Genomic DNA, 16,248 nt, shown 5'->3' on the forward strand with positions numbered 1-16,248 from the left:
AATTATAAAATTATAATATAAATTATAAAAAAGATGTTGAGACTCTAGAAAAAGTGCAGAGAAGAGCAACCAGGATGATTAGGGGACTGGAGGCTAAAACACATGAAGAACAGTTGCAGGAACTGGACATGGCTCGTCTAGTGAAGAGAAGGACCAGGGGGGACAGGAGAGCATCTTCCAATACTTGAGGGGCTGCCACAGAGAGAAAGGGGTCAAGCCATTTTCTAAAGCCCCTTTGAAGGCCAGAGAAGGAATGATGGATGGAAACTGAACAAGGAGAGATTCAACCTGGAAATAAAGAGAAATTTTCTGACAGAACAATCAACCCATGGAACAAAGTTTGCCTTCAGAAGTTGTGGGAGCTTCATCACTGGAGGGTTTCAAGAAGAGGCTGGACTGCCATCTGTCTGAAATGGTGTAGGGTCTCCCGCTTGGGCGGGGGGTTGGACTAGGTGACCTATACGGTCCCTTCCAACTCTGTTAATCTGTATCTGAAATGATGACGGCATTGAAAAAAGTGACTTATAACCGTTTTTTAAAACCCTTGTTACCATAGCAATATCCCCAGGGTCACGGGATTCAAATTCGGACGTTCTGCGACTTGTATTTATGACGGTTGTGCGGCGTCTTGGAGTCACATAATCCCTTTTGCAACTTTCTGACAAGCAAAATCAATGGGGGGGGGAGCCAGATTCACTTAACAACTGTGTCACTAATTGAACAAGACATAAAATGGGGCCAAACTCACTTTATCTGTCTCACTTAGCAACTTAGCACTTAGTTTGGGCTCAAATTGCGGTTGTTAAGTTGAGGACTACCTGTAGTAATCTTATGGCTCGCTTGCATTATGTAAACCCTGGTAATAGATTAACCCAACGAGCAGGCTGAACTCGGTGTGTGACCAAGGTTTGGGAAAATAACACACGATTTGCGTTTAGTTGAACCTGAGGCCATACAATCTGCAGTTCTGAGGTAATTTAAATGTCTCCAAACAGGAAGATATGAAACCATGAGCGAGGGGGACATATTGGAGAAGGCCAGGATGGGGCCCTTGTAGGCTGCCTCATCTTAAGTCAATGTTTTTTCAAACTTGGCCACTTTAAGTTGGGTGGACTTCAACTCCCAGAATTCCACAGCCGGCAACCAGCCTAAAGCGGGACCGACATGGCCAGCTGGGGAATTCTGGGAGTTGAAGTCCACCCACCTCAAAGTGGCCGAGTTTGGGAAAAAACGCCATTTTAAGCCATCAGATGTAGTGAGGAATGTATGAAGAAGGCTAAAATAAATGTTTCCTAAAGTTATTTGGGGTGTGTGTGTGTTGCTCTGACTTTCTTGACCCAGCTGCCATACCAAAATCGTAGTTTGGTGGTTGTCAAATCCTTCCTTCGGGAGCCAAGTCGAACATCAAACCATCCTTAGAAAAAGGAAAACTGATGGCTAGATTCACCCAACGTATTTATTTAGGATCCAATAGGAGCACAGTGGCTCACATGGTTACGATGCTGAGCTGCCGATTGGCAGGCTTGTGTTCGAGCCCCTGTTGTTGCCAAGTGGCGGGTGAGCTCCTAACACTCGCTCCAGCTCCCGCCAACCCAGCAGTTCGAAAGCGGGCGACCTCAAGTAGATAGATGGGTACCACTTCAGCGGGCAACTTAATACGGATGTGAAAAGAGCCCCCAACTAGGTGTCTCCCAGATAGTGATGATGTGACTGGCAAATCCTTTTGATCCGGAAGTTCTTCGGTGCAAACGCAGTAGTTCGATGAAGTAATTTACGCCAAAAACTAATTTAATTAAGGTGAATCTCGGTTAGATTTTTGGGGGACTTAGTGTGTTATTCCCATGCAGACTGTTTGGTTAGTCACCAGTGAATATATTATGTGGATCAAGGAAATAATTTAACTCAGTAAGTTGAAATCCTCAACTTACAACCACTTAGTGACCAAGGTTACACAACAAGAAAGTAATTTATATCCATCTTCTACACCCCATTGGTCATATGATCAAAATTCAGCTGCTTGGCAACTGGCATATATTTATGACGGTCGCACAATCCTGGAGTCATGCGATCACCTTTTGACAAACAAAAATTCACTTAACAACTGTGTCACTAATCTAACAACTGCAGTGATTCCCTTAACAAATGTAGCCGGAAAGGTCATAAAATGGGGCAAAACTCAGATAACACTGGTCTCACTTAGCAACCAAAATTTGGGGTTCAATTATGGTTGTACGTTGAGGTCTACCTGTATATTCAAACCTTCCCTTGCCTAGAATTTCAGTGGGAAGATGAAAAGCCATGGGAAATATACGAGAAAGGTCTTTGTTACTCTTTCCGAGATACCTTTCGACTCAAAGCTACAATGAGTGGAAAATCTTTTTTTTTTAAATGCTGAGAGTTTGTAGAAGGAAAGTTGGGTTCAATATTAGAGAGGAAAGGATTTGACATTACAAATGTCAACACACAAATCACCAGGGCCACTGCTGGGTGTATATGTGGCCAGATTTCTGCAGCCATTTTGTCCCCGCGCCAACTTGAGAAAATGCCAAATACGGCAACTACAGCATTTCAGTCCCCAGATCCACTCTCAAGTTCACGGTTTATATATTTTGCAAAATAATAATAAAGATATATTTACTGTATCCCAAAGCTTTCTCATTCTTACCGGAGCTATTCAGGATGGAGAAAGTAATTGGATCCATTCAGCTAATTATGAAGTGTGGTTAATTCAGCGTTATTTCAAAGTTGTGTGTGTGGTGGTGGAGTTTCTGGAGGCAAGTCGTTCCACTGGTTAATTGTCCTCACTGTTAGGAAGTTAACATTCACGAGTGAGGGAATTCATAGAGAGCACTGGTCTAGTGGACAGTGGCTGAGAAATAACATGGTTTGGTTCAGGGGTCTCCAACCTTGGCAATTTTAAGACTTGTGGACTTCAACTCCCAGAGTTCTTCAGCCAGCTTCTTATGTAGTGTAGCTTAAAGTTGCCAGGGTTAGAGACCCCTGGTTTGGGTGACAACCTCAAGAGCAGAACAGGGTGGAGTTTGCACCATCCAGAGATGTCTCGTCCCTTAACAAGACAATAGCTTTGCCTTTTGCTGGAACCAAGGGGAGACCATATGGACGGGAGACTTCTTAACAGGGATCCAAACTATACCTACAATGAAGTGTAATGATCCTGGAGGATAGGCCCATCCACCAGATCCAGCTACCCATTCCTTAGACCACCTTAACAGATAACCAGAGTTGGAAGGGACCTTGTAGGTCATCTAGTCCAACCCCTCATCCAAGCGGGAGACCCTACACCGTTTCTGACAGATGGCAGTCCAATCTCTTCTTGAAAGTCTCAAGTGATGGTGCTCCCACCACTTCCGAGGGCAACTTCTGTTCCACGGGTTGATTGTTCTCACTGTCAGAAAGTTTCTCCTTATTTCCAGGTTAAATCTCTCCTTGTTCAGTTTCCATCCATTATTCCTTGTCTGGCCTACAGGTACTTTAGAAAATAGCTTGACCCTTTCTTCTTTTACTGGATCCTCGGGATTAGAAGCAGTAGAACTGTGAGGCCTTTGTTGCTCTCTGAGCTTGGTTGTTTTCTTGCAGATGTTTCAGGACCCAATTAGGTAACATCACCAGTGCAGTAAGGAGTGGGGTTTATAGAGAGGAGGACAACGATAATTACGGTGTCCTTGGTGCTGTATGAATTTGGTAACCGATGATGTTACCTAGTTGGGTCATGAAATGCAAGGAAACATTTCATGACCCAACTAGGTAACATCATCAGTGCTAGAAGGGGTGTGTGTTGCTCTTTATATACCAGTGTCTTGCCCTGTCAGTGTTAGTGGGAGTGTCCTTGGTGGCTCCTTGATTAGGTTATTATTTATTATTGGATTGTTAGCGGACTTGGTAATTGCTTGACTGTTTACTTCACTTCCTTCTAACACTGATTATGTTACCTAGTTGGGTAATGAAATGTCTTCAAGAGAACAACCAAGCTCAGAGGGCACCAAGGACCTCACAGTCCTTCTATTCTGCAACCCATCACCCTCCCAATATGCTGGCACTGGCAGTTGGTACTACAGAACTTTGGGTCACCTGGAATGGCTATCCCAGCGTTATGGAAGCAACCCAGAGCTCACAGCTTCCACAGGATCATAGATGTCTCTGGAGATTCTCAGTCATCCAAGGTCCTGGGCCAGCATCAAGGCAACCTGAGAGCTCTGAGCGGGGAAGAGGGAACGAAGCTGGCAGAGACAGAGATGGAGGCAAAGCCTGGGCCGCCCATCAGCCCTCAGGTGGGGAGTCAACTGCCCCCAGGTCTGGAGGTGGCTGATGGGAGAAGAGCAGGAACAGCTGGGTCCAGTGCCTGAGGTGTGGATGCACAGAAGGCAGAGGAGAGGAGAGCTGTGGAAATCTATGGGCTGGTCCTTGGGACGGAAGAGCCACTGCTGCTAGCAAAGCCCCACCCTAGCTCTGGGGATAAAAGGCAGGGGGTGGAGATGAATAGATGTGGCAGACAACTACTCATCTCCTGGTTGGATGGACTTGTTAGCCTGAGAGAGAAACTTTTTGCTGAGGGCTGACGGATGGCTGAGGTTCCACCTCTGTCCCTCTCTCTGCCAGCTCTCTCCTTAAATCCAGGAACCATTGATTTAAATACAGAGGGCTTGTCATGTTTGGCGAGCTGGGTCAGAACCGTGGCTTTCTCCCACAGCTTCCACATCAGAGCCGAGAGGTCCCTCCCTGCTTCTTCTCAAACTGAGGTGAGGGAACCCTACCTAGAATAAACCATGAACGGAAAAAGCATTCGAGATGCGGAAAACCTGAACGTACTTTTATAACATCGGAACGTCTCTCAATTCCATTGACATCGGCCTAGCCACCCTTTCCCACGCGAACCATCTGAGATCGTTGTGTCTACAAGAACACCATGGAAATCATTCTTAATAAACATGGAAGGAATTTAGAAAAACAAACACAGTTCCGAGAGATCAAAACGTTCAGGAGAGGTGGGGGGCTTCGGCCTCGTTTCTTCTGCCACGTGGCCCCAGAGAACAGCCTCCCAATCCGTCGCCGGTCACTTGCTCCGTTCAGCATTCTCCGTCTCTTAAGCTGGGGGGCCGACCCAGATTCTGTAATGGAAGTAGAAGCCTGAGTTTGGAGTTCTTGATGGCGGCTGGCATGGGCCCATTTTCTGAAGGAAGAAAAAACCGGCAGGAAGTTGTGGAGTGACCTTTCCAAAGACTGTGGTCAGAACCGAGCTGGGTTATGTCTTCAGTCTATTTTGTTCCGTAAGCTCATTTGGGAGATACATATATATATATTTAAATATATATATATATTTAAAAGAAGAAGAGGGGGGAGGAATCTAATAACACCTGCTGTAGGAAAGGAAATCCTTCACTTGGTGTCTCTATCAATGGTACAGAAGGGCTTAAGACTCCGAAGATGACCGAGAGACATTCTGGAGCAGAGCTTTGTATATGGCTGAGTTCAGAAAACGGGGGTAGGAGTCTCTGTGCATAAGCGTGTAAATCTGTAGCTGCGCATCGTCGAAGGTGTGCGAGGAGGGCTCCTGCATCTTGCGGTTGATGCCTTCACGGACACGGGAGTCCAAGCTGACCTGAGGAAAAGGAGGGTGGACAAAGCACAAGGAGAGAGATGATTTGGGGGTGGGTGGGCTGTCAATCAAGGGAGGGTCCGCTGGGTCTGGTGGTTAAGGTTAAGAAGCCATTTATTGGGCAACTGTTAGAGGGCAGAATAATTACGCAACTAAATGAAAAAAGAAAAAAAAATTCCCATCTCACTCATCCGTGAAAGTGAGAATAATAAACAAACAATTCAAAATTCACCGGAAAACATTTCTGACATTTCAAAAAAAAAAAAAAAATACATGTTGACTATTTGCAACAAAACGTTTTGATGATTCTGGGATCACACCCCAAAATTTTTACCAATTTCAAGGGTTCTGCATATCCCTCTGAAAGGCTTTTTGCAACATTTGACTTTTAAAAAGTCAGTTAAATCTCTTTTTTGGCCTGTTTTGCCTGAGGAAAAGAAGCTGCCTGATAATTGTGCACACCTTGATTAAAGGGCGTTGACCTCCTTAGGCCACACCCTCCCTCGTTACACAAACGAACATCTCCTGATATGCTTACATCCATTAAGCCAGAGGTCTCTACACTTGGCAACTTGGAAGACTTGCGGACTTCAACTTCCAGAATTTGGGGACGCCTGCACTAAGCATTCCAGTTTATACAGCTTGGACGTGGAAAATATGCATAAAAATGATGATATGGTCAAAATACTCACTTGCCAATAATTACATAGAGCAGTAACGGCGAACCTTTTTGTTGTGGTGTGCCGAAAGCACAGTGTGTGTGCCAGCAATGTGCCTTCCCCTCCCTGCGCATCATCTCTGCCCCACTCCCTTACCTACACGGCGCATGCGTGCGCCTCCCAGCTGATTTTCGGCCCGTTTGAGGCCTCCTGGAGGCTTGAGGGAAGCCTTTGCGGCCTCGGGAGGCTGAAAAATGGGCCTTCCAGAAATATATGGGTTCCTTCGAGCCTCCGGGAGGGTGAAAATGGCCTCAGATAGGCTGAAAATCAGCTGGGAGGCGCGCACATGCGCAGTGCAGGTAAGTTTGGCTGGGGCTCGCGTGCCCGCACAAATGACTCTACGTGCCACCTGTGGAACACGTGCCATAGATTTGCCATCATGGGCATAGAGTGTAGTCTTCAGGTGGAGTGAGAAAACCTTGGAAAAGTTTCTGGACTGCAAAGAGGAGAAGGACCTGGGGACTGCCAATCACCATTTGAATTAAAACCGGTATCTGCATTTGGTATCTGAAACATTTTGGGATGCTGGAATAAAATAGGAAAGGAAATACCTCCTTGGGAGAAAGGATGGAGATATAATCTTCATAGATCACCCGCGCTTTCTCGTCGATGGCATGCTTGTTGCATTCGCTTTTGAGTTCCTCGCAAGCTAACCAAAAGAGCATATTTTCCTCGCTGTATTCAGTCCGTAAGAATTCCCGAAACACGTTCCTGCCAGCTGGGTTTTTCATCAACTTGTCAAATGACTGAGACCAGCCCTTGACTTCTTCGGTGGTGGGTTTGGTGCTGAAGTCACAGGAGCCGCGATCCAGCAGAAACAAAGCATGGTAGAGCGAGTCATAGTGGAAAGAAGAGGAAGAGGAGGAGGAGGAGGAGGAGGAGAAGGAAATGTGTTATTGGAGCGAGATTTTGGTAGTTCTTACATAATTTCTAGAGCAGTGTTTCTTAACCTTGGCAACTTTTAAGACCTGTGGACTTCAACCCAAATAGTTGAAATCAACTTCAGCAGTTGAAGTCCACATATCATCTCATCCCATCTCACCTCACAACCAGTTCAACTCAACAGTTTAACAATTTAAGACCACCCAACTTAATTCAATTCAACTCAATCAGTTAACACACCTCACCTCAATCAATTCATCTCAACTTCAAAACAACTGAAGGCCACATAACTCAATTCAACTCAACCAGTTCAATTCAACAACACGATTCAACAGTTCGAGTCAACAACTGAAGTCAACTTCAACAACTCAAAACCATACAACTCAACTCAACCAGTTCAAGTCAACAGTTGAAGTCAACTTTAATAATTGAAGATCACACAACCCAACTCAACCAATTCAAGTCAACAACACAACTCAACCAATTCAGCTCAACAGTTGAAGTCAACTTCAATAACTGAAGGCCATACAATTCAACTCAATCAGTTCATCTCAACAGTTGAAGCCAACTAACCCACAACTCAATTCATCTCAACTTCCAAGTAGTAAGTCTCCAGAATGAATAATCCAAGGCAGTCATATTCAATCAAAGTTTGTTATTAGAAACATATCAATAGTTCAACAATACAACTCACCTCACCTCAACCTGTTGATCTCAACAGTTGAAGTCAACTTTCATAGTTGAAGCCCACATGTCTTAAAGTTGACAGGATTGTGCTCTAGAGCTTTCACGCTCCTTTACTGGAGGCTTTCAAAACCACCCTACAGGTAATCTTCAATTTACAGCTATTCGTTTAGTGACCACTCAAAGCTATAATGGCGCTGTAAAAAGTAGCTTAAGACTGGGTCCTCAATCATCACAGTATCCAGAATTAGCATGGACTTTGCCAATTTGATGCTTTCCTAAATAAAATAAATTCTTTTGGAAGATGGACTTTGCTCTTTTCTTTTTAAATAGATTTCATCACTTGAAAACCTGATACCCGCCCTGCCCATTTTTTGGACAGTTTTCAAAACACAGCCCGGAAAACGGCCGAAGGTGGGGCCAACCAGTGGTGGAATTAGTCCAAACCGGTCAGAAATGCTGAATCCCACACCTGCCTTTGAGGAGAGTGGTCGGGAGGTGGGGGCTGGGTGTGATGAGTGACGTTGAATTGGCTACTCCTACCCAGTCACATGACCACCCGGCCACACCTACCCAGCCAGAGAACCGGTTGTTAAATTATTTAAATCCCACCACTGATGAAAGGGTCCAAAAACACGTTCCTTAAACAATAGGGCTAAGTTCAGCCTAATTGTTCTGGGTTTGTACAACCCATTTCAACCAACCAAACAAGCTGACACAGCACAAGAGGCCACCATAAACCTAACGCTGATTTCAAACCAAGCAAGCTTCTTAAGTGTTTTTTTCCAGTTAGATGGGTCTATAAGGGCAACCTAGTCTACCCAATTATGGGACAGAGCATACGGCTTCCTCTTTCTTAATCTCTCCCCTGGCACAGCCGACAAAGTGAGGAAAGCCCGTGGCTTAGAGGTTAATACATCTAACTAATATGCAAGTAGCCTGGGTTCGAATCCCAGAAGGGTATGGCTAGCTGAGGACAGCTAAACAGATTTATACTAGTCTCCCTTTATTTCTTTGTGGGTCAAACAGAAATTCAACACAAACAAGTTTCTTGTTTATTTGTACGATGCCCAACAGGCAACAACTCTGGGCAACTCACCAAATCAAACTTCGGTAAAAGGTCGTGCAAACCCATCTGACCGGATCTTCAACTGGCCTGGTTTGGATTGCAGTGTGAATGCAACCTGACTCTGCAGCCAGATTCAAGCAGGTTGTGAGAAGGCCACCACAGCCAGGCAGAACGAAAGAGTTTCAAGTGTTGCAAAAAAACCCAAACACACAATAAAACTCACCAGGATTCACAGTTTGGAATGGTCTCTAATTTCGTTTCACGAGATACTCTCCAAGCTCTTTCCCGGTCTTCATTCCTAAATGATGCAAAAAGAGAGAAAGAGAGAGAGAGAAAATAAGAATTCTCTGAAGATCTGACTCCAACACCGTGGCTTTATCAATTACAGGTAGCCCTTAACTTACAACCTTTCGCTTCGTGATTGTTCAAAATTACGACAGCACTGAACAAGCGACTCCGCATTGATTTGCCCGCTTAAAAATCACTGAACAGCATCCTCGGGGTCAGGTGATCAAAATCCCAAGACACTTGGCCAATGATTCGTATTTATGACGGTTGCATTGTCCCTGTCGGGATTCCGGCAGTTCCCCCAATTAAATCATGAGTCTTGAGCCAAACTTACAAAACTTCAAAAGCATTTATTGGGAGTTAAACTGTCCAGCACTGCCTGGATGTAGCTGACTTTGAGACACCTCATCCGCTGTCACCCTTGACCCTGGTCTTCCCCCACCCCCTGGATGCATATTCTCCAATGGGACACATCCATAGCCAAGAGTCATCAATCATGCTCTCCAGTTAGATATTTTGCGTTGCAGAAACTTCAGTCACCTAGTTACTATCTTTGAAAAACTATTTATGGAATGCACTTTTGGTTTCCAAGCTGCCGCACTGCTCCCCCCTGCCTTTCTGTTGGCAGCTCTAAAAAGACCATAGAAATATTTTTTGAGTTGACAGTCCCTGAGTCACATGACCTCCTTTTGTGACCTTTGTGACAAGCCACGTCAAGGGGGAGGCCGGATTCACTTAACAACCATGTTACTAACTTTATAACCATAGCGAGTCACTTATCAACGTTGGCAAGGCAGATTGTAAAATTGGACGAAACTCACTGAACGACAGTCTTGCTTAGCAACTGAAGTTGTGGGCTCCACTGTGGTCGTTTAAGTCGAGGACTAACGGTATGGCTGTATTTTAAAGCATTCAAGCGAGGCAGTTTGGTGTAGTGATTAAGACCCCAAGCTGGAAACCAGGAGACTATGAGTTTTAGGCTGGTCACTGGCTGGGGAATTCTGGGAGTTGAAGTCCCAAACATCTTAAAAGTTGCCACGTTTGAAAAACACTGGCCTAAGCAAAGGATTTCTCAAGCAATTGCAGACCTCAAGAAAGAGAAGACAGTGTTGTCACCGGCACTTCAAATTCTCTTGGGTTGATTAGAGATTTACGGATTGTTAATCTGGAAGGGACCTTGTAGGTCATCTAGTCCAACCTTCTGCCTACACCATTTCTGACAGGTGGCAGTCCAGTCTCTTCTTGAAAGACTCCAGTGATGAAGCTCCCACAACTTCCAAAGGCAACTTCTGTTCCATCGGTTGATTGTTTTCACTGTCAGAAAGTTTCTCCTTATTTCTAAGTTGAATCTCTCTCCTTGATCGGTTTCCATCTATTATTCCTTGTCGGGCCTTCGGGTGCTTTGGCTAATAGCTTGACCCCCTCCTCCTCTCTGTGGTAGCCTCTCAAATATTGGAAGACTACTCTCCTGTCTCCCCTGGTCCTTCTCTTCCCTAGACTAGCCAGGCCCAGTTCCTGCAACCGTTTGTCGTATGTTTTAGTCTCCAGTTCCCTAATCATCCTGGTTGCTCTTCTCTGCACTCTTTCCAGAGTCTCAACATCTTTTTTTTTTTTATAGTGTGGTGACCAAAACTGGATCCAGTACTCCAGGTGTGGTCTTACTAAGGCTTTCTCAAGTGGCATTAGCACCTCACTTAATCTCAATTGTATCCCTCTGTAAATGCAATTTAGGATTGCATTGGCTTTTCTGGCCGCTGGTAGACACACAATAGTTGAGAACCACAAAGCAACCCAGGGAAGTTGCAAACAAAAAAATAGTAGGAAATGAGAGCATCAAATTCAACGGAGAACAGAGGAGGTGGCTGAATTAGGCAAGAAAAATCAAACGTGCAGTCACTGCACTGATTATAACCAAATCCCCAGACTGCTAATTGCACTGGTGAAAAAGAACTGAGAATAATTAATTGTCTGCGAACGGAATCTGAATTAATAGGGCGATGATGTGGCTTCCAGGTTTTTTTTTCCTGCCTCAATTTTGAGTCTTGTCTGCGTTGATTTCGCCAGTAGATGTCAGGGCACCCTCAAGTATTTAATCAGCCGGAAGAGGAAGCAGAAGTTGGAAGTCTATAGAGACAGGAGAACATTTCTACTAGTGTTGTCAAGTATAGGTGGTCCTCAATTTACAATAATAGTTTAGCAACTGTTGCTAGTTACTAGTACTGCTTTATAAAGCCTTAGTGAGACCTTTCCTGGAATACTGCACCCAGTTTTAGTCACCACGCTATAGAAAAGATGTTGAGGCTCTACCGTTTCCCTGAAAATACAACCTACCCTGAAAGTAAGTCCTAGCTTGGTTTTTACACATGCGCCCAATATAAGCCCTACCTCCCAAATAAGCCCTGATTAAATTCCCACCACTCCAGAGTGAACGGGTAAAAATTAACTGTGTGTGTGTGTGTAGCTGCCCTACTACTTACCTTTGGACAGTTGTAACCAGGCCTCGCACACCCTGACACCTGCCTTGTTGGCCCATTTCTTCTGCAGCCGGCAAGGCTTTCCTGAAGGCCTCTGTAGCTAGTAACAAAGCTCTGGATCGATCCTGAACTCTGTTATCGGCTGCAGAGACCTTCAGGAAAGCCTTGCCGGCCACAGAAGAAGTACTTCCTGAAGGCCTCTGACAGCGAAAAGGAGGCTGGGGGCAATGCGCACAAGTGAGGTTGGTCAGTGGAGGACCTCCTCTAAAAATAAGACCTGGTGCCTTTTTGGGGTGGCTAAAAAAATAAATAAAATAAAGACAGGGTTTTATTTTCGGAGAAACACAGTAGGAAGAGTACAGAGAAGAACAACAAAGATGATCAAGAGACTGGAGGAAAAAAACATATGAAGAACAGTTGCAGGAATTGGTTATGTCAATTTAATATAGAGAAGAACTAGGGGAGACATGATAGCAGTCTTCCAATGTTTGAGGGGCTGCCACAAAGAAGAGGGAGTCAAGCTATTCTCCAAAGCAAGGGTCACCAACCTTTTGGACCTCAGGGACCACCAAATTCATAATTTAAACCCCGGGGACCACTAACCAGTTCTGTGGGTGTGGTCTAATTCATGGGTGTGGCTTGGTGGTCATGTGACTGGCTGGGCATGGCTTGTGTGTAAATATTATAAATATTTATATAAATATTGATTTTTTTAAATATAAAAAGCAACTTTTACTCAAAATCAGGCAAAGCAGGCAGGCAGATTGAGTTGCTCACAGAATCACAGATTCATTCAGAGATCTATCTATCTGCCATTGGCTAGCTCAGTCTATCACATAAAATTTGCTTGCAAGCAAATTCATAAAATTAACTCACAACACGCCATGTATGTAAATATTGAATTTTTTATTTTAAAAAAAGAGCAACTTTTACCCCAAATTAGGCAAAGCAGGCAGGCAGATTGAGTTGCTCACAGAATCATTCAGTGATCTATCTATCTGCCATCGGCTAGCTCAGTCTGTCACATAAAATAAGCTTGCTGTGAGTCTGCACTGAATGATAGAACCTTCAATCCTAAGGGAGGTTCGGCTGTGCTTAAAAGCAGAGCCAGAGATCTAAAGACTAGCTAGAAAGCAAGAAATCCAACCATTTCCTGTTTCCTAGCTAATCTAAATCTCCCGGCACAGCAGAAAAGATGATGGTCGGAAAAAGGAAAAATAGCAATTTTGTCAGGCAAGTTTGCCGGGTAAGGAGTGAGTCGGTGGGGAGGGTTCCCGCGGGCCATGTGGGCTACGCCGCCTTGTGTTTCTGCGCAGCCTGGATTAATTGCTTTGGGGGGAGGGTGCTCTGGGGTGACATTTCTCCGCGGACCACTTTGGACCGCTACTCCAAAGCACCTGAAGGCAGGACAAGAAACAATGGATGGAAACTAATCAAGGAGAGAAGCAACTTAGGACTAAGGAGAAACTTTCTGATAATTAGAACAATTAATCTGTGGAACTGTTTGCCTCCAGAGTGCTCATTAACTGGAGGCTTTTAAGAAGAGACAGCACATGTGGATAGCACATGTTTGCAATGGTATAGGGTTTCCATCTTGAGCAGGTTGGACTAGAAGACCTCCACGGTTCCTTCCAACTCTTATTATGCTGAAAAAATTGGCTTGTAACCGTTTTTCACTTATGACCGTTGCAGCATCTCCAGAGTCACGTGATCAAAATCCAAAGGCCGTAAAATGGGGCAAAATTGGCTTAAAAACTGTCTTGCTTAGGACAATTTTGATGCTCAATTGTAGTCGTTAAGTGGAGGCTTTTAAGAAGAAACTGGACTGGACTATTTACCCTGACTACTATAGATTTAAAGAGACACTGCAATGCCTCAGCTGGATGATTCCTGTAAGCAGGTTAAACACCAATAAAGGAGAACATCTGTAGCTCAGGGTTGACATGAGGGGTCCTTGGTCCTCTCTGAGCTGGGTTGTTTTCTTGCAGATGTTTCATGACCCAACTAGGTAACATCATCAGTGCTAGTGAGGAGTGTTGTTTGCTGTCAGTTTATATTTTGGTGGCTTGCCTGTCGGTGTGGGTGGGAGCGATTTTAGAATTTCTGCTATTTGCTGATGGCTCTTTGGCAGTTTCTAGATTGGGGTATGGTTTACTTGACTGTTGTTCTGACAACCTTGATGATGCTACCTAGTTGGGTAATGAAACGTCCGCAAGAAAACAAGGAAGCTCAGAGAGCACCAAGGACCCCTTAGGTTGGATGTGTTTCATTTATACCAGAGTAAGACCTTCTCTGGCCCTGTCTAATTTGGCCACTTAAGAGCTCCTGACATTCCTGGTTGCTGGGGACTCCATCCTAGCATTCCTGTGCTATGGAAAAAATTATTTATGAATATCGAGACACAAAAAGCCAGGGACGGGTGACGGGATTAAATGCACATTGAGCTAGGAAATGAGGGTATTTCTTAGAAAAGCCCAGGAACAAATTAAATCAGTAGGGAATAACTCTAAATTGAAAGCACTTAGACTCAGGCACACGCAGAGAACAGGATGCATTTTGCAAAGTGCAAACAGGAGACACACACCATCTGTTCAAATGACAATGTTCAGAGTCACTTTGTGAAATGCTCCAGGCAGCCTCCCTGAATAAACACCGCTTAAGCCCAGGGTACAGAGGGGGTATTCAGCAGGTTCAGACCAGTTCTGGAGAACCGGTAGCGGAAATTTTGAGTAGTTCGGAGAACTGGCAAATACCACCCCTGACTGGCCTCACCTTAATCTCTTCTCTGCCTCCCGAGTCCCAGCTGATTGGCTAGGTCTCCTTTGGTTGCCCTGCACAGGAGAACGGAGCTGGAAAGCAGGTCAGTGGGGTGGAGAAGGGAATGGGGATTTTGCAGTATCCTTCTCCTGCCACACCCACCAAGCCACACCATGCCCATCAATCCACGCCTGCAGAACCGGTAATAAAAACGTCTGAATCCCACCACTGCCAGGGCAGATGGCACAGGAGGATAAAGGGAATAGTTATAATAAAAGAACAGAGCTGAGTTTCTATTTATGGCCAGCCCTGGGCAGAGGCTAAACTAAGAGCCGTTCCTTGCAGCTTGTGTTTTGCGCCGTGCAAAATGACCGTTGTGGTCTCATCAGGGGTGGGTTTCAAAAATTTTTTCCTACCGGTTCTGAGAGCAGGCTTAGCGTGCGTGAGGAGGGCTCAAAGGCTGCCCTCTGTGTTGGCTCTGGTGACTTGAGCTGTTTTTTTTACCTCAGCTGAGGTGCGGCAATCCACTCTGCCGTGCGAATCAGCTGAGCTAAAAAAAAAAGGGAATATAGGAGAGGTAATGGCTGGATGGGGGGTGGGGGGGGGGGCAGCCAGAGGTGGTATTTGCTGGTTCTCCAAACTACTCAGAATTTCTGCAACCGGTATGTCAGAACTGGTCCGAACCGGCTGAATACCACCTCTGGGTCTCACCCAGCAATTGTGGTCTTCTGATTTGCTAATGAAAGCAGCGAAGGGTTTGGATCTTTTCTTTTTTTAACAGATAATCAGAGTTGGAAGGGACCTTGTTGGTCATCTAGTCCAATCCCCCCGCCCAAGCAGGAGACCCTGTACCAGTGGTGGCTAACCTTTTGGGGCTCCTGTACCAAAAATTGCGTGCACGCTCACGTGCCAGCATCCAGAAGGCAATGTGCGTGGCACCCCCATGCCCGCAATCCCCCCCTCCCGCCGTCCCCTTACCTGCACTGTGACTCCCAGCTGATTTTAGGCCCGTTTGAGGCCTTTTTCAGCCTCCCAGAGGCTCGAGAGAAGCCTCTGCGGCCTTTGTAGGCCGAAAATTGGGCCCGTTTTGTTATTTCCGGTATTTCCAGAAATACAGGAAGTGATGAAAACGGGCCTGGTTTTCAGCCCACAAAGGTCGCAGAGGCTTCCCTCGAGCCTCTGGGAGGCCAAAAAGGGCCTCAAACGGGCCAAAAATCAGCTGGGAGGGATGCAAATGCGCCGTAAGGTAAGTTTGGCTGGGGTTCGTGTGCCGGCACAAATGGTACTGCGTGCCACCTGTGGCACACGTGCCATAGATTCACCATCATGTCCCTAACACCATTTCTGACAAACCATCTGGGGTGAGGGGCACTGTCTGTACTTTTGGGCACTTCCTGACCCCTTTCTCCTTGCTCAAGAGCTGGGGAGAGTTCAGAAAAATATATAGCTCAGACCTCGAATTATGACCGTAGTGGAGCCTAGAATTTCTATTGTAAGTTATGGTCATCCGTTAAGGCACCTATGTGATCGGACCTGATTTTTATGACTTATTTTTTTGCAGTGGTTGTTAAGTGGATGCCATGATCATTAAGTGAGTCAAATTATTCCTATGTGGGTTTCTCCACCCCCCAGAAGGCTGGAAACGGGCAAAACACTTTGTAAATTGCAGTCACACGACTGTGAAACACTGCAACTGGCCCTAAAAATGAGGTAGTTGACAAGCATCCAAAGTATGTTCATATCACTATATGTGTGATGATC

At 45.3% G+C, this 16,248-nt stretch overlaps 1 protein-coding gene across 3 annotated transcripts in view; it reads right to left on the reverse strand.

The window, feature by feature from the left end:
- Positions 1–4,813: 4,813 nt before the first annotated feature.
- RGS19 (regulator of G protein signaling 19) overlaps positions 4,814–16,248 on the reverse strand; it is a 61,105-nt gene continuing 49,670 nt past the window's right edge. For all 3 annotated transcript variants that reach the window (XM_087928868.1, XM_026697354.2, XM_087928869.1), the window contains exons 4-6: positions 9,192–9,266; positions 6,885–7,119; positions 4,814–5,617 (exon numbers count right to left, since the gene is read on the reverse strand). In XM_087928868.1, the coding sequence (XP_087784994.1) occupies positions 5,429–5,617; positions 6,885–7,119; positions 9,192–9,266 (499 nt within the window). In that variant the 3' untranslated portion in view covers positions 4,814–5,428. The remainder of the gene's footprint in view (positions 5,618–6,884; positions 7,120–9,191; positions 9,267–16,248) is intronic.

Source organism: Pseudonaja textilis, chromosome 3 (genome assembly GCF_049901715.1).
Source record: "Pseudonaja textilis isolate UNSWEBS1 chromosome 3, rPseTex1.2, whole genome shotgun sequence".
NCBI lineage: Eukaryota > Metazoa > Chordata > Lepidosauria > Squamata > Elapidae > Pseudonaja > Pseudonaja textilis.